Genomic DNA, 24,761 nt, shown 5'->3' with positions numbered 1-24,761 from the left:
AGGGGGTCAGGATTAATAGATTACACGACTCTTCCCCCCTCCTCATTCAGCAGCCCCAGAATGATGTGGTTACATTTTGGGAAAAGCTGAGTATTCTACCTGGGTAGCCCGTGAGGAGTTTCCAGTTCTTGTGCCTAATTGCAGCATGGACAGATGTGTTGAAAGCTGAATATTCTGGAAGAGAAGAATCATCCGTTGCTGGAATCATGCTGTTCCTAGGACCTGGGAAGAAATAGTTTGGGAGAATTAGAACACTGTTAAGGGAATGTGTTGTTGCAAATCAGCATTTTAGACCCTTCTTGCACAATAGTAGCTTTTATTCAACACTGGAGTATAAATGTGTATCCCGATGCAGAAGTGAATCTTTTATTAAATATAAACAGAGCTATAGCTACATTAAATGTCAGTCATAAACCACCAGAAATATAAAGGAAATCCCAGAGATCAGAACACTAATTCATCCTTAAAATCACTATGTTCTGCCAACGTAGAGCTGGCAGAACAGCGTTTTGTTGCAGAACAGGGTTTTGTTACAGCATGGTGGATTGTTTTTGTGCATTTTCTTTTTATTGCTAAATGACTGAATTAAATAAATACACTTTCTGTGTGTACTTATACCTACGTAGATAACATAACATTATAAAATGTACGTTTTAATGGAGTCTATCTCGAACTATGAGAGTTCAAGCATGCCATGATAAATAGTACATATATTTATTTTTTTAACCATTAGGTATGAAATCTAAAAGTAAGTGAGCAGTGCTCAGTTAACTATTCAGACAGGATAATTATGGATGTAAGAATGAATTTGGTACACAAATGATTGGTTGGTATCCTGGATTACACTACTTTACCATCTTGAGGCCTTATGTTAATTGACCAATCAGGTTTTGAGGAGAACAATTAATACCTGCTCCCTCCTCCCCTCTTGAGTTTAGAACCAATTGAGAGATAGAGGCCAGACAGATGGAGCTAAAAACATTGCTTTTGTTACTGATCAAGTTGATTGGAGAGAACATAGAGTAGTTTCAGATCAGCGGCAGAAAGGCCTTGCTGATAACTGACACTTGACTTAGAAAGACTAAACCACCCGTCATTTATCTTGCAGGACACTCATTAGGTGCCCTCAGAGTACACAGCTCAGAGCAGACCAGAGTGCTGCCATATGTCCTGGGGACACTCTGGCTCTGAAATTAGAAAGACAAAAGCGTCTGAATTGAGCATGCTTAGTTCCTCCTTTTGGATAACTCCCTCCTTCGCCTACTTGTGGGGAGGAGCGAGTAAGGTGCAGAGCGACCTGAATTTGACTCTCGTTGAAGACCCTGGTGGATCCCTGAGGGCAAGGTATGGAGTCCCCCAGCTCACTCCTATCTGTCTGTGTTTAAAGGCCTCAACTAAGGGCCTAAACATACAATATTTAGTCTGTTTTAGTCCACGTTTATTTAACTTTTCAAACATGGTCACAGAAATCAGCTTGGGTGCACTTTCAAAGGCAGCCAGACAACCCATCCAATGGGTGGTGTGTGATACATCCATAAATGTGCACTCTCCACCACAGTGGTTGGTCCACCTGGCCACCATCCTGTTATAAAGGACTTGAGAGCACCCTTGTCCCTGCCAGGATGAGACTTCCATGCTGCTCAGAGTTAAATGCAGGAAGCACTGTCGGAGGTGGAAAAGGCAGGGTCCCATTCTTTTGTGAGTTTTGTGGAAATGACCCTGGAGAGACATACTGGAGACTGAGTCAATAAACACTGGTGGTTTCATCAGACCTTCAGTCTTAACAATCATGTATCAAAAAAAATCATTAGAGCCAAAAAGGAAGTCTTTTTGACTTCTTGTTTCTCTATGTGCCTGTGGCTATTTTGGCTCCATACAAACGGAAGCTTCCAATGACCGAGACACTTGAGGGTGTCTGTCCCAGAAAGTGTGTTCCTAATACACAGTCTGTGGTAGAACTGGGAGCCCTTAGGATTTTACTCCTCACCAGTGTGTATAAAGGCCACATTTTGATAACAAAGAATGGTAAATAAAACAAGGCTGCTTTGTGAACATCAACAGCGACAAAAAAGGAAACTTAGCTATCTCAGCTATACTTACATTTTTCTTAAAACAGACAGGAACATAAAATACCTAGACAATAAATAAGGCTAAATGATGAAAGATGCTGTTATCTCAATGATACATTTTCATTTCCAGAAATTAAACAAAGAGAAAATTACACAGAATAATATAACTAACATCCTGTGAGCTGTCACCCAGAATGAAGAGATGCTAACATTTTGTCATACTTGCTTTTTTTAAATAAAAGAAACAGGATGATGAAAATGAAGTGACAGTCTCTTTTGTCCCCATCCTTTCAAACTCAGTACTTTCATCCACTCCCTCAGAGAATGCTGTTGTCATGACTTCAGTGTATAGCGTTTCCTTCAGCTATTTAAAAATACAGTAACATATAAATGTATCAAGGAATAATACATAGTATTGTTGTGTATTTAAAAATGTATGTGTGTTATGCTATATATATCCTGCACTTGTTTTTCATCCATCATCGTATTTTCAGAGCTCTGTGATTATAAATTCATATATTTAACTTTAATATTTTGCTATATTAAAAAAAACACATTTTATTTATCCTGTTGATGGGCATTTAGGTTGCTTTAAATTTTTTTTTTTTTTTTTGCTACTATAAGCTATCCTGCAATGAACATAGTTACCCACATTTCCTGTGTACACGTGCAAGAGTTTCTCTAGTGTATGTGTCTGGAAGTAGAACTGTCCGGTTGCAAGGTTTACACCTTTCCAACTTTACAACAAATACTAACGGGCCATCCTACTGGTAATGGCCCCATTTCTCCACATCCTATACCTGACAGTTTCAGAATTAATTTTTTTGCCTATCTAAAAATTTTATAAAGAATCTTTATCTTTTTAAAAATCATTTGATCATTAAGAACATCTTTCGTTTTCCGTGTCAATCCAAAGGCTGCTTTAAAAACATTTTTTAATAACACTCATAGAGCAAAGTGCACAAATCATGCTTGATGAAGAGTGGACTCTCTCCTGAAACACCAGTCCCCTCAAGAAAGAATGTTATTAGCACGTTAGAAACCTATGTTGGCAGCCACCATTTCTTACCATTGTCTTCCCAAGGCAGCTGCTATCCTAACTTCAATTTGTGTTTTCATTAGTGAATCAACAGCGTATTGGATAGACTATTGAGAGACAGGAGACAGACATTTCTTAAAATGTTAACAAGCTTTTCGAGTTTCTCTGGCACAGTTGGAATAGATTCAGATTTGATATTTAGTGATTAACAACGATGTGATAAGAAAGCATTGTGTTCTGCATGAAGTCATAAGCAAAGAAACATGTAAGAGAAGTTTTGAATGTACAATCTAAGATATTGGGGACTAAAGGTTATAAATAATAAAATTCCAAGGTTTCAAGTTTGGTGATTTGGAGTATAGTGTCACGGCTGGCAGAGTAGATAGAGATGCTGCTGCAGGAATTAGTGGTGATAATATGATTCTGGAGCTGGGCATCCTGACTTTGAAGTGTTAATATGAACTCAAGGTAGAAATATCAACTACATATTGGAGCTAAAGCACCTCACCCTATATGACAGACTGAAAAACACACTAATTCAAGCACCACCCACAATGCCGTGACCGTTGAATTCTGGAAATGGATTAGTTGTCTGTAGAGTGACGCAAAAGGAAAGCAGTAGCCCAGAGACAGAGTACTGAATGCCAAAGAAAAGTGTGAGCAAATGAGGCAGACAAGAAAATAATATGAGGAAGAAAACCAGTTGAACAGGACATTGCAGAAATCAAGAGAGCAGAGAGTTTCAGACTATGAATCAGAATTACCAAATATTCCATCCCTCAGTTTGATGGATTGGAAAAAGGGCATTGGATTTGTTAAGCTCTGAGCAGAAACTAGGGAGTTCAGAGAGAAGCATAAACAAACAAATCTTTCTCTTTTCCTCCTGAGCTAAAAGCCCCCTCTAAGATAACAAGACTTTCTGGCCAGACATAATTACTCAGTTATAAGTTGGATTAGTCAGGTGTATTGATTTTGGATGTGAAAAAGGAGATCAGCAGACAATTTTAAGGCTCACGAAGGAAATCAGTGTCTTACATAATCTGTAGTCAACTTATACAGCTCCTTACCTGAGCAACCTCTGCAGCGAGGTTGACCAATAGTTTCAGTGGAGAACTGTGTTCTCCAGAGCCAGAAGGGTTCTAGAAGCACCTTGGCAGTTGTCTTTAGATGGGATAGTGAGTTAGTTGGTGGGGGTTCAGGTTCCCTATCTCCATTTCCGTCAGCGTAGTTTAATCCTGAAGGATGAATCTGTAGTATTTGCTAAAAACACTATTTGTCTGTGTTTTTGTTTGAAGAAAGGATCTGTGGCTAAAATATGATTTTAAAGACACTAATTAGTGACAGGTGATTTGATTCACCAGATGGGGAAGGGACTGAGGGATGTCTGAGGACACATATGCTCTTCTGGTGTTCATAAAAGGCAGCCTTGCTCTCTGGCTGTACAATGCATCCTCCCGACTCTTTGGAAATTACTGTCTATTGTACTCATTGGTTGTATTTTATCAAATACATTATTTTTTTCAACTATGTACTTTATATGTTTATTGTATATAAGTTGGAAAATACAAAAATGTATGAACAGGGAAATTAAAATTACCTAGAAATTTACTGGCTGCTGTTAACATTTTGGTGTATAACTGTTGAGACTTTTAACTACACAAAGTTTAAATAAAATAAACATGTTAGCTGACCTGCAGATAAGAAGAAGTAAGCTCGTAGACAGACAAACTTTTCATGCTTAGAGAAAATTGGGCAGGGTGGTGAGGAGTCCCAAGCATTAGTGCAGGGGTGAACAGATGGTCTGGGCCTCTTCTCTGGAATGTCGTTCAAGTAGAATGAACTGGGCATGACTGCAGAATGGGGCTTAGGAAGAGTTAATGCTGTGACCCTGAAGGAAAGCACTGCTAGGGAAGGCAATGAGGACACAGCTGTAGACCGTATAGGCCCCGCCTCCCCACTCTCCCAGAGCCATGGTTCAGGGCAGTACAGAATTTGCATGTTTGAAGCCAGATTGCTTGGGTTCAAATCTCAGCACTATCACGCACAGGCTGTGTGACCTTTGGCATTAACTGACCTCCCTAAGCCTGCCTTTCCTCATATGTAAAATGAGGACAATATCATATTTCACAGGATTGTTCTGTGGCCTAAATGTGATGATACATTGAAAATGTTTATTAGCACTATGTCCAGCATATAATAAGTGTGCAATAAAGGTTATTACCAGTTGTGCAATCTTGCGCAGCTTTCTTAACTTCTCATGCCTCAGTTTGCTGTCAATAAAATTAGTATAATAACAGCAAGTGAGATAAGGCATATAAAGTACTTAGAATAGTATCTGGTATATCGTAAGACTATTGTTAACATTCAAGATAATAACAGTAATCCTTACAAGCACTTATTATATGCTTACAAACACAAAACATTGTGTTAAGTGTTCTAAGCATGGTAAATCATTTAATCCTTGCAATAACTCTGTGAAATAGGTAATAACGTCTAGCAATAACTATCACTTCAATGCTAGCTACTCTCAGTATAACATACTTTTCTTTTATATCTTTTTACTCAAGACCGTATATAAAGGAGGAAGGTAGGCAGAAGTCATTATTTACCAGAAAAAAAACAAAAAACAAAACACATCATTTACTTTGGTCTGGGTTTGAAGAGGACCTATATTGGTTCCCCATCCATGTTCCAGAATTTGGACAGGGTTAAGGGGAAAAAGCATCAATGGTGCAGGTTTTAATTTGCCACTTTTAGGGTTCAGTCCCTTTTCTGCCCTGTTGAGTGGCCTGCCATTCAGCTGTGCCCTTTTTGGTTTTGATCACTTTTATAATTTACAAAGATCAGCTTATAATTTTATTCTATCTCTAATGATCCATTTATTCTTCTTGCTAGTGTGATGCCATCTTGATATTTTAATGCCACATGCATATTTTCTTATAGCAAAACTTACTCGCTTGGGCTAAGAAGGGCACACCCCCCACCAGCTTTTCCAGATATTTGGCTGTCACAGTATTTCCTAGTATAGAATACTGTCAGGCATTTTTTTATTATTAGTTTCAATTGTACAAAACAACATAGTGATTAGATGTTTCTATGCCTCACAAAGTGATAACTCCAATGGTGAGTCTATTATCTAACTGACACTGTAGTTATTACAATATTATTGACTATATTCCCTTTGTTGTACTTTATATCCCTTTGACTATTTTTTTAAATTATAGTTGACATTCAATATTATTTTACATTAGTTACAGGTGTACAGCATAGTGGTTAGACATTTATATAATTATGAAGTGATTTCCCTGATAAGACTAGTATCCGTCTGATACCATACAGTTTTCACATTGACTATATTCCCCATACTATACTTTACATCCCCGTGACTATTTTGTAATTACCAGTTTGTACTTTTTAGTTCCTTTCATCTGACTCACCCAGCCTTTCAAACCCCCTCCTACCTAGTAACCATCAGTTTGTTCTCTGTATCTATGATTCTGTTGTTTGTTTATTTTGTTCTTTAGATTCCACATATAAGTGAGATCACATGGTATTTGTCTTTCTCTGTCTGACTTATTTCACTTAATGCCCTTTAGGTTCATCCATGTTGTCACAAATGATAAGATTTCATTATTTTTTTTATGCCCAAGTAAATATTCCATTGTATCTTCTTTAATTTCTCTCTTCAATGTCTTATAATTTCCTGCGTATAGTTCTTTTACTTCCCTGGTTAAATTGGTTCCTAGGTATTTTTTTGATGCAATAGTAAAGGGGATTGCTTTCCTAATTTCTCTTTATGATAGTTAATTATTGGTGTATACAAATGCAACAAATGATTTCTGAATATTAATTTTGTATCCTGCTACTTTACTAAGTTCATTTATCAGTTCTAATAGTGTTTTGGTAGAAACTTTGGGGTTCTCTCTCTCTCTCTCTCTCTCTCTCTCTCTCTCTCTCTCTCTCTCTCTATATATATATATATATATATATATATATATATATATATATATATATATATTCTGTATATATATATTCTGTAAATAATCACAGTTTAACTGCTTCTTTTCCAATTTGGATGCCTTTTAATTATTTCCTTTGTCTGATTGCTGTGGCTAGGACTTCCAGGACTATGTTGAATAAAAGTGGTGAACGTGGACATCCTTATCTTGTTCCTGATTTTAAGGAAAATGCTCTTAGCTTTTCCCCATTGAATATGATATTAGCTGTGCATTTATCATATATGACCTTTATTATGTTGAGATATGTTCCCTCGATTCCCACTTTGTTGAGAGCTTTTATCATAAATGGGTGCTACATTTTGTCAAATGATTTTCTGCATCTATTAATATAATCATATGGTTTTTATTTTTCATTTTGTTTATGTGGTGTATCACATTAATTCATTTGTGGATACTGAACCAACCTTGCATACCAGGAATGAATCCCATTCAATCGTGGTGTATGATCTTTTCAATGTATTGCTGTATTCAGCTTGCTAATATTTTGTTGAGAAGTTTTGCATCTATATTCATCAGGGATATCGGCCTATAGTTTTCTTTTTTTGTATTATTTTTGTCTGGTTTTGGAATCAATTAATGGTGGCTTCATAGAAGGAGCTTGGGAGCTTTCCCTCCTCTTGAATTTTTTGAAATAGTTTGAGAGGAATAGGTGTTAATTCTTTTTTGAATGTTTGGTTAAATTCACCAGTGAAGCTATCTGGTCCAGGACTTTCGTTTGTTGGGAGCTTGTTGATTACCGATTCGATTTTGTTAGTAGTAATTAGTCTGTTCAGATTTTCTGTTTCTTCTTGATTCAGCCTTGGAAGTTTGTATGCTTCTAGGAATTTATCCATTTCTTCCAGATTGTTCAATTTATTGGCATACAATTGCTCTTAGTATTGTCATAATTTTTTTTGTATTTTGGTGGTGTCCATTGTTACTTCTCCTCTTTCATTTTTGATTTTATTTATTTGGGTCCTCTCCCTTTTTTTCTTGATGAGTCTGGTTAAAGGTTTATCAATTTTGTTTATCATTTCAAAGAACCCGTTCTTGGTTTCACTGATCTTTTGTATTTTCTTTCAGCCTCTATTTTGTTTATTTCTGCTCTGATCTTTATTATTTGTTTTCTTCTACCCAGTTTAGGCTTTGTTTGCTTTTCTTTTTCCAGTTCCTTTAGGTGTAAAGTTATATTGTTTATTTGAGATTTTTATTATTTCTTGAGGTAGGCCTACATTGCTATAAGTTTCCCTCTTTCGCTGTGTCCCATAGATTTTGGGTCATTGTATTTTAATTTTTATTTGTCTCAAGGTATCTTTTGATTTCTTTCTTGATATCACTCAACCCATTCATTATTTAGTAACACATTATTTAGCTTCCATGTATTTGTGTGCTTTTCAGTTTTTTCTTGTAATTGATTTCTAGTTTCATACCATTGTGGTCAGAGAAGACGCTTCATATGATTTCAATCTTAAATTTATTGAGACTTGTTTTGTGGCCTAACATGTGGTCTATCTTGGAAAGTGTTCCACGAGCACTTGAAAAAAATGCATATTCTGCTACTTGGGCTGAACTGCTCTAAAAATATCACTTAAATCCATCTGGTCTAGCGTGTCACTTAAAGTCACTCTTTCCTTGATTTTCTGTCTGGAAGATCTGCCCATTGGTGTCAATGAGGTGTTAAAGTCCCCTACTATGGTTGTGTTACTGTGTATCTCTCCCTTTATTTATCAAAAAAATATATTTGTTTTATATATTTAGGTGCTCCTATGTTGAGTGCATAGATGTTTACTAGGATTATTTCCTATTGCTGAGTTGATCCCTTTATCATTATGTAATGTCATTGTCTCTTATTATAGTCCTTGTTCTACAGTCTATTTTGTCTGTATAAATATTCCTACCCCAGCTTTTTTTTTCCTTTCATTTCCATTTGCATGTAATATCTTTTTCCATCCCTAACTTTCAGTCTATGTGTGTCTTTTGTTCTTAGGTGGGTCTCTTGTAGACAACATTTATATGGTCTTGTTTTCTTATCCATTCAGCTACCCGATGTCTTTTGAAGGGAGCGTTTAATCTACTTACATTTAAAGTGACTATTGATAGGTATATAATTATTGCCACTTTATTATTCATATTTTTGATTCTTTTGTTTGTTTGTTTTTTCCATTCTTCCACTTAAAAAAATCCCCTTAACATTTCTTGTAATACTGGTGGTAATGAATTTCCTTAGCTTTTTCTTTTCTGGAAGCTCTTTATTTCTCCTTTAATTTTAAATGATAGCTTTGTTGGACAGAGTAGTCTTGGTTGCAGGTCCTTGCTTTTCATCACTTTGAGTATTTCCTGCCACTCCAGTCTGGCCAGCAAAGCTTCTGTTGAGAAATCAGCGGATATTCTTCTGGGAGCTCCCTTGTAAGTAACTAGTTTCCTTTCCTTTCTCTTGCTGCATTTAGGATTGTCTCTTTGTCTTTAACCTTTGCCATTTTAATTATGATGTATCTTGGTGTAGGCCTGTTTGAGTTTATCTTGTTTGGGACTCTGTGCACTTCCTGGGCTTGTTTGTCTATTTCCTTCACCAGGTCACAGAAGTTTCAGTCATTACTACTTCAACTAGGTTCTTGATCCCTTGCTCCCTCTCTTCTTCTCTGCCTGGCACAAGGTCCCTGGGATGGGGGGCCTGACGTGGGGCTGCGACCCTTCACTCTTCAGGGTGGACCTCTGCTGCTGAGGTGTTCCTTCTGGATGTCAACTACTACCTGTGGGCTTGGGTTCAGCCTGCTTCACATCTCTGTCCTTTCTACCAGCCATGATGTGGCCTCTTATATATATCCTTAGTCATAGAGATTCTGTACAGTTACTCTTCAGATAATTCTCAAGGTTGCCTGTTCAATAAAATTCAGTTGTAATTTAAATGTAATCATGGGAGGCAGCAAACATAGCGTTTACTTATTCCATCATTTTGGACTATCTTTGTCAGGTATGTGTTTGAATGAACAGAGAAGACTTAGGTTTAAATAGCACAACTATCTTCAACTTTTGTGCTTACACTAAAAGTTCTTGAAAATATCTTGTTTGTTAGTTTATTATGTGAGTTGATATACCTCTCAGAGTTTATTTACACTACATATTTGGTTGGCTGACCATTTCTTCCTGGCTCAATTCAAGAAAAGTTCAATGGATACCATATTCAAAGTGAAGTTCAAGTCACTAGAATCCTTATCGTGCCAGCTAGTCCGCGTCCCACTACCCACAGATTGCACATCCCCCCAGATTGTAGTGCATTTGGTCTACATTTGGATGGATGCGCTCGGTGCGTGTGGATCAAATCTCTAGTCTGTTCATGGTTTTACATGTTCCCGAAACTGTGGGCTCAGGCCTTGGTGCTTCTCATCTCTCTGTGTGGTAAGGACTTACATACCCAGATGGGAACATGTTCATTGTTGTCTTGAGTCTTGGTTTTTAAATCATTCTGGATTTAAAAATAGAAGTTTTTCTCCAAAAATAGTTCCTGAAAACATACTGGCTAGAACCCCCACACTCTGATCTGATGCTTCCCTGACCCACTTTGCTTAATTTTCAGAGATGAAATAAAGCCTCCAACAGCCATATGTTTTGACCCTCTGGCTCGAAAGCTGGGATTAACAGAACAATTAGGAATTAGCAGTAGCATTCCCTTCCCTGTGACTCTAGTTCTGGAAAAGAACTCAGAGAAACCACCATGCATTTTAGTAGCTTTTAGAATAACCTCTTTATATTAGCTTATTAAGTTATTTAACCACTCTGAATTCCTGTTTCCTTGTATGGAAAAGGGACAGAAACAATGCCTACCTCACAGGATGACTGTGAGCATGAAATGAGATCCTCTGGGTGGTGAGCGTGCTGTGCACCTTGAGTATAAAAATCCTGGTTACTGGTCTCTTGAATTCCCACAGCAGTTGCCATGAGACTGGGTACATAGACAAAACTGACTGACCAATCATTTCGATTTTAGTGGAACCTGTGGCCTTTGATCGATAGCTATCAAAATCAGGGTGTATGAAGTCTGCAACGACTGTACGATCTGAACCAGCTACCAAGAGAACAAGGTATTATTAGAAAATTATGGGTAAGAGGGGATGGGGAAATGGGGAGGTATTAGTCACAGGGTACTAATAACCTAAACTTTATGCAAGATGAGTAAGTCCTAGGGATCTACTGCACAGCGGTGCGCTCCTTGTTAACACTGGCCTGTGGGTCTAAAAATTGGGTAAGTGGTCTTACCCCACGTACACACACAAAATAGTAATACATAAAGTGGACAGGAGGAAACTGTGGGAGGAGATGGATATGTTTATGGCATAGATTGTAGTGATGGTTTCATGGATGTATATTTATCTCAAAAATCAAGTTGTATGCATTCAATATGTATAGCTTTTTGTATGATAATCATACCTTAACAAAGTGGTTTAAAAATAAATGAATGAGAAAGAATAATGTGAAAAAATGTGGCCATCCTACCCAAATTCTATATGTCAGACCAAAGATTTAGCCAAAATTGTGAAAACAGAGTGAAGTAGAACAGGGATTCCAATAATGGTTGTACACTGGGATCGCCTGACCCCCAACAGTCACCTTAATTCTTAACTCTGGTTCTCTGAGCCCAGCACAGCTCAGCCTCTTGCCTGGCCCAACCTGGTCCAGTATGGGCTGCCTGTCCTTCTGTCACCTTCAACCATCTCACATCACCATCTTTAGCAGCAGCATCTATAATGCTTGTGATGGGTCTTGACAGAGCTCCTCCTCCCTCCAAACAAACTGTGTAGCTGCCCATCATATAAAACAGCTAAAAGCAGAGCTGTCCAACCTCCACATAGGTTCATTGTCGGCAGTCCACAGAAGACCCCTCAGGCTCCATGGACTCCAGGGTGACAGCCAGTGGCCAGCACACTCTGCTGGATGTACCTGTGAGCCCGGGAAGCACGTGGCACTGCAGGCTGGTGAAGCTGGCGTGTGGGTCTGGGTCACAGGGAGCCACATTCTCTTTGCGGTTCAGGGCCTCCCCCACCCTCGGGGCCTGGGAAGCTCTGCTGGGAAAATAGGGAGGCCTGAACACCATTAAAAGTTCCAGCCCCTCCCCCTCCCGAAACTCATCCTACCCCTTATTTCTGGACTTATTTTTGATTGCTGCAAGTTTTCTGTTACATCCACACTAGTTATTTAGAATCCTGTCTCTCCTTGGAGAAATCCCTACAACACGAAACAGGAGTGTCAGGGAAAATATGCCAGACATAAAGCTAATCAGAAAAAGGTGAGGAGGAATATTACAGATGTTATTTATTACCTACAAGGGAAAAATCAAAATGCTCATAATTTTTATGTATGCACTCCACATGACATATTTCAAATGAATCTAGGTTTATGATTTTCAGTTTACAAAGTCAGTTTCTCTGACACCTACTCATTCAGTCCATATTTGATATTTTAAAAGTCCTAGTGAAAAAAAGAGCTTTGATGTGGCCTGCTCAGCCCAGACAGAGTTCAAATGTTAATCATTACTGAATTGTGCATAATGAGTATTCAGAGAATGTGACTGTGTTACAGGGAACGTCAATAGCTGGTAATGGCTGACATTAGCTAGGAGTGTTAATTGAGCAGGAGAAACCAAAACACTGAGAAAACAATCATCCAGGGAATCCTTCACTCAGGACTGTATTAGTAAATTAGTCCACTAACATCGTCTCATACTTTGGTTCAAACTGAATCTTGGATAAATATTCTATTTTATATTACTCATTCATTTGCCTATTAAACAAATATTTATTTTGTTGATCATTCTATGTGCTAGATATTAAGTCTTCAAAGTGTATAAACCAGAGAACAGCACACGATAATAAAATAATTTTGTTAAAACACAATAAATTCTAAAATAGTAGAATACACATTTGTTGACTGAGAAAATGCACAAAGTGCTGGGAGATTCCCAAGGGGATCTTAACTACCTGGGAGGATCCAGGAAGGTAGTGCTCACTGATCTGGGCCCTCAGGACAAGATGAACAGAACAGGTAAAGAAAGAGTGACCAAGATGGTCCAGGGAGGGGGAGTGTCTCTCCTTGAACATTTCTTCTCCCTGTGGAACCTTCCTTCTTTTCACAGTGTATGTACTGTGGCTCCACTACCTTTCTGCTGTCCCCACGAGCCACCCTGCCTTCTTTCAGCCCTGTGCCCAGGGTGAAGAGTAGAGGCAGGAGGCAGAGAATTCCTGTGTATCTGACTGCCCATAACACAGCCTCCACAGGAGCTACTGTCTACTGTACCATGTGCACGACCACGGCCTGGATTCCAACCTGGGAGCCTCGTCTCCACATGCTCCTGCTGCAGTTAAAGTGGTAGAAACACACAGACTGAGAAGGGGAAGGGGGCAGAGGATGGAACCCTGGGGAGAACCAACGTTTGACAGGCAAAGCAGCGAGGAAGGAGCCCCCAACAGACCGAGGAGGAGTTAGCTTAGAAGAATGCTTCGGAAACCACGGGAAATATTCCATGGAGAAAATGGTTGCTGTCAAAGAGAGGGAAAGTATGAGAAAGCAGGGAAGGTAAGCAGTGGATCTGGCAAATGGGACGTCACTGACCGTGGAGACAGCAATTTCACTGGGCTTGTAACAGATAATGCCCAGAATAAACATGAACGAGGGGTCCAATGAGCTTGCAGTAACAAAGACAGATAGAAGGGTGTGTATTTTCTCTAATCATCCTCCAATTAAAGTGAAAACAGATGACCATTTCCAGTTCTGACATCATGGTTCATGTGCTAGCCACCATCTCCATTCTGATCCTGCCCCACAACAGGCTAATCTAATGCAGAACTATAGCTGTCCTTTGAATTCACATTTTCAGTTTGTTTCTCTCTAAATACAAGTCTTTCAAGTAATTGGTAGAGTCCGTCAGCAAATAGCTATAAATAGATACTGTGTATATAAAAAAAGGGAAACTAACCCAAAATATTCATCTTCAGCCTGTGATTAAGATGATGAGCATGAACCAGACTGAGCCGTCTGTTCTCTGGCTAGAGATGAAAGAAGAAAGACTACTCCCCCGCCCCACAACATGGCATTTAGAGAAATACCAACTTTCACAAAGGCCCACGGTCCCAAACGCCTAGCTGAAGGCCGCACTCTTCCTGTGTTGTACAGTTCATATTCCAGTGCACAGGAAAGACGTGTCTAGGCTCTGAGCACATTTTTGGATATGGATGAAATAATGCTAATTTAATATTTAATTTGGAAGGGGGCCCTGCCCATGGAATCAGCCCATGATGGCAGTCAGGTGGGCCTGGCCTCTCTTGGCAGCTCGGTGGTGCTGCCCTTCCCGACCCTGGAAGCTCACTCTGGGGCAGCAGTGGCAACAATTACAGAGCAGAAAACTGAAGCTGGTTGGCACTCTTTCAGGGACAGCTCTCCACAGCTTTGCTATTCCATGGCTCAAACCCCAGCACGTTACACAAACCCTATAATCACTGAAATGAGGGCCACGAAGTGCTGCTTGCCAAAGGTAAAAAAGTAAAAATTTCAGACAACTCTTTCTAGCCTACCCCAGTGCTTGGCAGTAGCCCAGCTGAAACTAAGGATGTTTTATATTCTGAGCCTATCAGGTCTCATATAATCCAGGATTCACAACACAATCTCTCTCCAAGGAACACTGGAACACATCTGAGATAGTCAGCAAAGTTGGTGTCTTTGCTCTAAACTGATTTAGCAAATGAAATGTTAAAGAGGTGCCATTAACTCTTCAGATCACCTTGAAAGGTTCCGTTCCAGAGACCTGCCTTAAATGCTCATGAGTTTATAGACGCTGATTTGAATTTGGTAGCTTGATTATGATGTCCAACAGACAGGCAGCCTGAGATGCCTGAAGGCTTAGACCTCTCTGAACGCCCTGTTTGTTAACTGTCACATCCATAATCCCCAAAGTGCTTCCTGAGGAATGCTGGCTGTTAGGCACCTCACACACATTCATGAAATGACTCACAGAATCTGAATCTGTTCTGGCCAGCCATCTGGAGAGACCTTCTCTCCCTACCAGTCATGTCGCCATCTTTTTGAAGCCCAAAGCATGTGGGAGGGACTCAACTCTACTCAACTCCACATATCACTACCCACTTCTCTTACCTCTGATAGCAATGTTAGCTTTCACTTTAGGGGATGATGTGTACAGATAAACCCCACTTCTGAGGCCTGTGTATGGAAAATCAATTAAGATGGGGAAAGAAGACAGAACTGAATTTTCCATCTGACTCAAATAATAATGTTGAGAATCTTCAGGCAGATTAGGAAATAGAAGGGAGAAGCTTACTATCATATCAGGGGCTCATCTTACTAGAGGGTGGTAATCTATAAAGGTTTAGGTGATCAAATCCCCGCAGAGCCAGGTTATTTGCTTTGATGCTCTCTCCTGGCTCTAGTACAGTTTGTCACATGAAAAATCTTGATAATATGAATAACTTAAAAGACAGATCCCCCAGGGCAACACCCCTACTCCCTGTAACCTCTTTCTTGGGGAAAGGAGTATTGTAACTAGGAAAGTGGGAGTATTTGTAACTAAACAGTCCATGACAAACCCAGAGTTGGCTCCCTGAATGGGCAGAAGCAGCAAAGTAGGAAGCTGTCTACCAGAAGGCTAAAGAGCAACCGGTATTCTCTACTCCCCACCAAGCATTTGGCCCAAAGGTCTCCCTGTGGGGATGGAATTCCAAAAAAAAAAAAAAAAAGCAAAAGAAAGCATTCTTCCATAACTGACTAAGGCTTTGCATTTTAGAAGGAATCAGATATCAAAACAACAGTAAGATATCAACATGAATGTTTTGAACATCTGCTTTGTTGAAGGAGCTGTGCAAGGTGTCACAGGAATTACAGAAAGGCATTACTTACTTAAATTTTTTTTTTTTTGGAGATGTGCCAGGTTTTAGAAACTTATCTCTACTCAAGACATTGAGAATGAGTTGGAAGGATAAATGTCAATAAAAGCCATTTAAATAATTTAAGCACTGGGTGGTCAGTTGGCTGTGCTCATAACACCAAGGTTGCCCGTTCGATTCCCACATGGGCCAGTGAGCTGCGCCCCCCACAACTAGATTGAAAACAATGACTTGACGTGAAATTGATGGGTCCTGGAAAAACACACTGTTCCCCAATATTTCCTCAATAAAAATTAAAAAATTAATAATTTAAGCATTAATTGAGTACCCAGATTTGCAAGTCACTGTGCAAAGGACTTTGGGGAGTGTTCCAGAACTCCTGAGACAGAAGGCTTATTTCTGGTTGGTGAGGTCAGGGCAGGCTTTCCAGAGAAGGCGAGATGGGGATGAGTGCTGGCACTGAGGGATCTGTAGGATCCAGACAGGTGCTGGGTAGAAAGAGGATGTCCCAGGCACAGGAGAAGAGTATGAGGTGAGAATTCGCCAAGTCTGTTTTGACTCTGGAGGATAGCTGGGCACCCTGGCTGGCTAGAGGAGGATGCGGTTAGGACAGTTCAGAAAGGATTGGTTGAATAGGGTCCACCAAACTATAGAAGCTAGAACTTTTTTTTCGGTAGGTAATTGAAATCAGAGCAGGTATAAAAGGCCTATTTTAGAAAGATTCAATGCCATGCTCACTGGGATGTGATTATTAAGCTTCGCAGATGATCTGACACTGTGAAAACATCGCAGCCAGGAATAACTGTCACTGGGAGAGGAAAGTCCACACTGCAAACGTGGAGATTAGCACTCTGTATCAGAGCAGGAAGAAAGCAATCAGTACTCATTGGGTGAGAACTGAAACAGTCCAAGCCCGGGAGGTGGAAGGAACGTCTAGATGACCAACAGAGCAGGAAAACAATGACTATGAGGTCTGAAATGACATCACTGAAAGAAGAAGAAAACGCTAAGGGAGATGCTGCTTTTCGAGGGGGAGGATGAATTAGTTTTAGAAACACTGTGTGATATGGACAATTGAACATGTAGGCTTAGATGTGATGACGGATTTACCACAGGTGCATTCCTGCTTCTCTCTCCTCAGTGTACAGGAATAAAGCCTAAACTCGGCAACACGGCCCCTGGGGCCTGCATCAGCTGCTGTCTCCTTCCTGGGATCACAGTCCCACCATGTTTCGTGGCCACCATGCAGTTAAGTACGTGCCAATGGAATGGGAAGAAAGTGGGAGCACAACCCCCAGGCAGATCTGGGCCCAGAAAACCCTCTTGTGTACTTCTATGTAGACAAACATGCAGCCTTGGCAGCTCATTAAAAATGACAGAACTGCCAGATAGAAGAAGCTGCAGTCCCCGAAACACTGCTTGGATGAGAGCTGTCCTTTGCTCAGGAACACCCATTTTATATATTATGTGAATGAGAAATGTCGGTACTTTTTGGACTTTTACACAGTTTTGGGCTGTTCCAGCAGCCAGTGTTATCCTCACAAATTCATTCCTGCTCTGTTTCATGTCACACCACTCCCCTCACCTAGCTGGTTGTCCAGCCATGCTGGTTTCTTTCTGTCCTTTGAACACACTAAGCTCTGTTTGTTGGTGGGGCCTTTCCCTGCTGCAAGAGTCTTTGCATTTGTTCTTCCCTCTACTTCGAGTACTTTCTACAATTCTTTGCTTGGCTAACTCCTTTTCCAGATCTCAGAGCAAATAAATAATGCTTCCTCAGAGCAGCCTTTTTTGTCCTCGCAAATGAAATGAGGTCAACCCCTGCCACTCTTTCATAACCCATATTACAATCTGCAATTGTGTATTTCTTTGTTTATTTAATGTCTCCCTTATAAAAGTAGATGATCCAAAAAAGGCAGAGTCATGACTATTTTGTTCACCAGTGTATAGTACACTCAGCACCTCGCATTGTCTAGGTAGTTGATAAATATTATTAAATAAGTCAGTGGACTGGAGCTTCAAGGCGATGGGTAGAGTTTAGAGTGATCTAAATAAAGACAGATGGAGAGAAGAGAGCAGCAGGCTGAGACACAACTGTGGGAAATACACACTTCTCAATTTCACACCTGCAAACAGGGTCACTGTAGAGGAATAAGGTTTAGAGAAAGACACTAGAAAAATTAAGGAGATAATTATTATAGAACGAAGAATATTAGAGCTCTCCGGGGGCCTTACACATCATGCAACTTGAATATCCCTTTGTATAGATAAGGAAATAGAAGTTAAATTCCCTGACCCAGCTAGTTGTTGTCCACGGTGGGAGTTGCTGGTCAGGTATCCAGCTCTATATTAGGACATACGAAAAAAAAGAAAAGTTTGCACTCTTCTGTTTGCACTGATAGCTGAGAGGAAATGTAATTAAATCTGTGGCCAGGATAAACCTGTGGTCCTACTGTTAGTCCTAAGGGGCATCTCACGATGTTCGTGTGATGGACTTAAATTATGTCTCCTAAGATCTTAACTAACTCCATTCTCCTCAATGGTCAAAGAGAAGGGGGACTGCTTGCAAGCATGAGGAAGGGACATCCAGGTTCTTATTTGGTTGTGTTTGCTCTGAGAGTGAAACACTTACCATATTTCCCCGAAAATAAGACCTAGCCAGACAATCAGCTCTAATGCGACTTTTGGAGCAAAAATTAATATAAGACCCGGTATTATATTATATTATACCCAGTATTATATTATATTATGTTATGTTATGTTATATTATATTATAATGTTATATTAATTATATTATATTATATAAGACACGGTCTATAGTAAAATAAGATCAAGTCTTATATTAATTTTTGCTCCAAAAGACACATTAGAGCTGATTGTCCAGCTAGGTCTTATTTTCAGGGAAACACAGTATCTGCAGGAGATAAAGAACTTTCCTCAGAGAAATGAAGAGCAGCCATCCTGGGACCTGGAAAGAAGCATTTTTTCCTTCCTCTGTGTGACTTATCTGCTCTCATGGAGAATGTTTTCACTCACTCATTAGCGATGGAGCTCTAGCTCCGAAACCGACAATTCACTGTCATAAACTTCCCGCTGCACTGGGAAGTTTAGGTATTAACACAATTAAAATAGCCTGTCAGTCCTCTGGTATTTTTTGAATACTTGAGAGAAAGCTTGCAGCTTACTGGGACATTTCCAATAGAAATATTTGCTACTAAAAAGTGATTTCCACATACATCCCTGCCTCCCTTGATCAGGAGATAATTACTGGGCTGTTAAAGCCGTTAAGCTGGGGCCTGGAACACAAACTGTGTGCTGCTGTAAAAGTGCCAAAGGGAGCAGAGAAAGCCCTGGATTTGGATTTACCCCACTCTTCTCTTACAAGCTTCCATGAGGTCAGAGCATCCAAGTTCCCACAGAAACAGTGTTGGTCTCCTCGGCTGGAGGGCTTGGATCGGCCATCTGCCTCCCTGCTTGTGGCTGCTTTCCTACTTTATCCAGCCTAAATGGCTTCCAGAGGTTCAAATGATGCAAGCTCTATGAAGAATGGAATTCTTCCCCATGGAATACAGTAATTTATTTGTTATTTCAACAAATATTTATTGAGCATTTACTCTATACCTAGTCCCATACCAGGAACTGGTATCATTTTATTCCATTCAATGATTATTTATTGAGTCTCTACGATGTCCTGGGAACTGTGTTCCAGTGCTATTCCCTGGAGGCAAGGAGGTCTCAATCTAGTGAAGGGCCTGTTCATCTTTAGTGCCCTTATACTCCGACCTGAAGGCACCAGGCAGAAGTAGACAGGCTCCTAGCAGTCCTGGTGAGTCGAGGGTATAAGCCGAGTGCCCAAGTAGCTCTAAGAGTCTTTTGCCATTAATGTTTTGATAATAATAATAAAAAAATGCCCTTTAGTTTCAAGGAGCTCATATAAGATGGCTGGAAAATTAGACTCCTGCAAAAAGCACCAGAAATACCAAGGGAGAGATTATCTCTCAGGATTACTAATTACTCACACAGACGTAATCAAAAGGTGGAATGAAAAGAAAAAGTGTTTTATTCCAGAGTGAATTCTTTTAATCAAAACTAGTTCATTCTTCTCCTTGCCTTGGCAGCCCTTTCAAACCCACCTACCACTGAGGTTAGAGGACTTGGTCAATGTAATTACATAAGCATCACTTAAGGAAGAAAGTAGACAGTAAATTAGAGAGGAGAGGAAGGTTAGGAACTACCTAATTTTCATGCGACACAGGAGAAATGGAAATGATAGGACCATTCTGACTTATCAAGCGGGGTGAAACATCCATTGGGAGGAAAAGGGTGAGACCTCAGAGGGATCAGAGGAAATCTCTTGACATGGCAGATAATTAATACACTAAAACTAACAAGCAAAGGCAGAAATGAAAGCTTTAATTACCCAAATGCTTTCAAAGAGTGAATCCTGGAGAGGAGACAAAAGTGGGTGGTTCCTACTTGTGCAGATGTTAATGGCCTGGTAGGGACTGGCTTGTCCCTTCCCCAGGGGGGTTGGCTAGACTTTCTGCCTGTCTCCCACCTCCCAGACGCATCTCCCTGCTCCTGGACAGCAGCCCTGATAGCTGTGTACTCTTCGGGAATTGGGACAATGCTGTCCGGTGTTCTGTGGGTTCTCACAGGTTTATGTCAAGTCTCCTATAAAAAGAAGGCCACTTAATGGCAGGGACTATGCTTTTGAGTTCCTTTTAAATTAGTTAGTAGTTAGATCAATAGGAGCCCCATAAACAGTTTGTGTTTAGTGACTGACTTTTCTCTGCAACATTCCGGACTCTGCTGACCAGAGACCATCCGGGGAGTCTCAGCTTTGGCTTCCATGGTTTTGTGAGAGCAACACAGTTTCTTAGAAACAGGAAGTTCCTCACAGGGTTACTCAAAGGAAAGCACACTGGAGAGTGAGACAGAGACCCCGACCAATTTATAAATCACATTTCAAAGGAACAGTTAAAAATACCAAACCCTTTTCCTAATAATCATTGAATTGCATAATAAGCATCAGCTTAATCCTATAATCATATCAAGTTTAGCTGCATACTAAGTGACTTTCTCTGTATTTACCACTTAGCTATAGCAAGAATCTGACATTTGAGTGACATGTCAGAGCAGAATTAAATCAGCAAAGCCCATAGGCAGCTAACATTACATTATTAGAACCTACATTATAATCAGTGATTTTATATAGGTATGTGATGAAGATTTAATAAGATTAGAAAAAGGACAAAATGAGGGTTTTTTTAGGAAGAAAAATGTCTTTTTGTTTCTATTCACCAATTTTATTTTTAATTATTTTCCTTCTTCCATCTCCCACTTCGGAAGGGAGAGGCTAATGCAAACTTTTCCTCTGCTTTCAGGAAAATGGCAGTAAGAACTATTACTGAAAAAGCAAAACTTACTCTTTTTAGCAGATGTTTTCTGGTTCTCTCTGACCCTGATAAGCATGCGGAAAAGAGAGGGAATGGCAATATGGGAGGATAAATATGTGGTCTGTGTCCTCTGATCAGGAAAATAGCTGGGTGAGCTGGAACGTCCACTGGTTATTACTGACGTCGTCCACAGCCCAGCTCTGTGGGCTCTGGTCCACGTTCAAGGCCAGACTTATGGCAGTGCCGAAGCCCACAAGAATCACTTCCGGAGAGCAGCTCCTTACTACTGTGAACAGGGCCACACTGGGTAGGCATGAAGAAGAGCCTGGATTCTAACAATAAAGAAACCTGCAATCCCAGCTCTGCCACTTTCTAGCTGTGCAGCCTTGGGCAATTTACTTAATTTTCTAAGACTTACTTTACTTCTCTGTAAAATGGGGAAACCACTTATCTTCCAGGGGTTTCTGAGAAACCACCTATCTTCCAGGGGTTTCTGAGGAGTAAGTGGGTCAATGTAAAATGTTAAGCCTGTGCCTGGCACAAAATTGAGGGAAAATACGGTGGTCTTTATTGTTATTGTTATTATTATTATAAAATCTACTCTGGCCTGAACCTCCTCTCTCCCACCCGATTGTGCAACTTAGGAACATAAAGGGCACAACAACAACAGCAAACCCAACCAGTACCTAAAGTAAATAAAAAGCAATAACAGAGTCACAATGTCCTCGGACATGCATCACTATTTTATATCTGAAGGTTGTCATGAGATCATTAAGAAGCCAGATCTTTACATATCATCTTCTGCATGCAACACACAGGATCAGGCACCACCAGAGAAATTAGAATGCCTTTTATCCTAACAGCTAACATTTATGGAGATGACTCCCTTCAGAAGCTTACGGGAAACAAAATGTGGCTTCTGGATGCATTACAGTATTGACGCTTTCCATTTCTTTTATCCATGCAACTGGGTTTTAAAAAATGTGTTTGGAGGTCTGTGCGGCCACCTCATCCTGTCAACTCCTATGACGTTCCCAGTCAGCCATTCCTCCTGACCCTGCTCTCTGCGATGGCCCAACACACAGCACTCTACCTTTACCCCCATTGCATTCCAACCTGGTAGATTAGCCTCATTATTCTTGACTGTCAGCAGCTCCTGTGTCCCGACTTAGTCATCCACTGTATTCACGCTTACCCATAGCTCCTATGGCATCTGAAATGCGGTGAGCATGGCTTTGGTAGCTTTCTCTAAGTCACACCACTAGAAAATGGAACATGCGCAGGAAGCTAGGCAAGATGTTAACTCACACGAGTAGGTATCCCCCAAAACTCTTAAGTCTTACAGTTCCCCATGTAGGACTTCGCCAGCTGGCACACACGTGCCACACTTCCTCCTCCATTCCCCATCACCCCAATTAGCTATTCTTTCTCAACTTTTTTGCAACCACGTCTCTGGTCTGCATAGGCAGAAAGCTGGGCCATGAAGCCAGGAAGAGTTGAGAACAATAAAGTGAGCACAGAGCATTCCATGGTGGGGTGCGGTGGGAGTGGGGAGTGGTTTGGAAACAAGAGGGTGGTGGAAATGAGGCCAATGAAAATCTATTCTGGAAAACGTTAAGCTAATGGACTTCAGAGTATCCAGTCTGTGTGGGAGATAAAATAGAAACATTTGAGAGATTAAATGATTCAGAGCGGAGCCTGCCTTCCACAGTGTGTCCCTAACTGGCTGGTGGTCCCCGGGCTCTATTAGGTAACGCATCTTCATCAGCTGGCTTCCAGGAAGAGTTGGCCCCATGAAAATGTCCTTCTTTGAAAATGTACCTATGCCAGCTCCCGTGGGATGCAGGCACAGTGAAAATGGCATGTGTCTCTCCTATAATCTGTTACCAAGGAGGCAGTGACTATTCATTGGGAGAGGCAAATGCTTTGCCCCCGAAGGAGCCTAAGCCCAGAGTGTGGGGTGCAGATCTGCTTTTGCAGGACTTCAAGATGTCACCACCATACCTGAATCAATGGGAGGAGTCATGTCTTATTTTCAAAGCCCTTTAAATATATTTGAGGAACCTGAAAGGAAGGCCTTTGAAGAAGGTGCTTAAGGGGTGGAGATGCCAATAATTTGGACTTTCTTACCTAACTAGGAGATCCTTAGGGGTGACCTTGAGCAAGGCAATAAGACATAATACAGTGAATCCAAGAATTCAGAAGATGAGAACAAAATAACCTTATTTCCACCTTCTTTCCCACATACTTAAAAAAAAAACACCCACCTTATTATGAAAAATTTCAAGCACTCACAAGAGTAGACTGAATAGCAAAATAAACACCAACTCAACTCCAACAATTACCCACTTGTGGCCAATCTTTTTATATTTTTCCTTGCTTTTCCCTCCTCCCCACATTGTTTTAAAATAAATCCCAGCCATCATAACACTTTAACTGTAAATCCTTAAGTATATACTCGTATCTCTAAACACAACGATTTTGTAAAAGAAAAACCATAATCAGAATACTATTACCGCATTAATGAGCAAAGATAAGCAATATTTCCTAGAACGTGAACAGTAATTCCCTCATAGCTTCACATATCCAGTGCTATGGTGTGAAGGTTTATGTCCTCTTTCCCCCACATTCATATGTTGAAATCCTAACTCAAAAAGATGATGGTATTATTAGGAGGCCTTTGGGAGGTACTTCAGTCATGAGGGTCCGCCCTTCTTGAATGGTATTAGTGCTTTATAAGAGGCTCCAGAGAAGGCACTGCCTAGGAGTCAGGAAGTGGGCCCTCACCAGACTGTGACCATGCTGGTACCTTGAACTTGGACTGCCCACCTTCCAGAACTGAGAGAAATAAATTTCTCGTCTATAAGCTACTCAGACAGTGGTATTTTTATTAAGGCAGCCTGAATGAACTAAGGCATCCAATTAGTTCAAATGCCTGCTTCCACCTGATTTTTAAGACACTTTTCTGACAAGGCCTGCATTTCCTCCTGGGGAGCTGGGAGGGTAGCATTCTCCGGCGGGCACGTAGCTAGCTCGAAGCAGCCCAGCATGCTGGCAGAGCACATCCTGTGCTGGGTGGAGTGAGATTCATTTCATGTTGCATTTACACCTCCCAGCACAGAGAAGCATTCCTATTAAAGCATTTCCCCGGTTTCCGGAGCCACAGGCAGCTTCAGAAAGCCAAATACTTGTGAAGGCCACACGGGACCAATCTCAATGCAGGATGGCCCGGTACTCAGCATTGGCTGATGCTTCTGCCCTGTTTGCAGTGTCACTGGAGGGAACCAGGATGTCCCCTCAGCCCTCCTGCTCAGGCCTGCGATGTCCTGGCTAACATTCTGTAGGACGTGGAGCGAGGTGAGACAACACATCAG

The 24,761-nt window shown here is 40.6% G+C and overlaps 1 protein-coding gene across 1 annotated transcript in view; it reads right to left on the bottom strand.

Annotated features, from left to right (window-relative positions):
* Nucleotides 1–24,761, bottom strand: part of ARSB (arylsulfatase B) — a 146,639-nt gene that overhangs the window by 3,177 nt on the left and 118,701 nt on the right. The window contains exon 7 of the mRNA XM_081054635.1: nucleotides 100–222. Within this exon, the coding sequence (XP_080910761.1) occupies nucleotides 100–222 (123 nt within the window). The remainder of the gene's footprint in view (nucleotides 1–99; nucleotides 223–24,761) is intronic.

Source organism: Rhinolophus hipposideros, assembly GCF_964194185.1.
Source record: "Rhinolophus hipposideros genome assembly, chromosome: 7".
NCBI lineage: Eukaryota > Metazoa > Chordata > Mammalia > Chiroptera > Rhinolophidae > Rhinolophus > Rhinolophus hipposideros.
The sequence above is the reverse complement of the archived record's forward strand: the minus strand, read 5'-3'. Positions and strand labels throughout refer to the sequence as shown.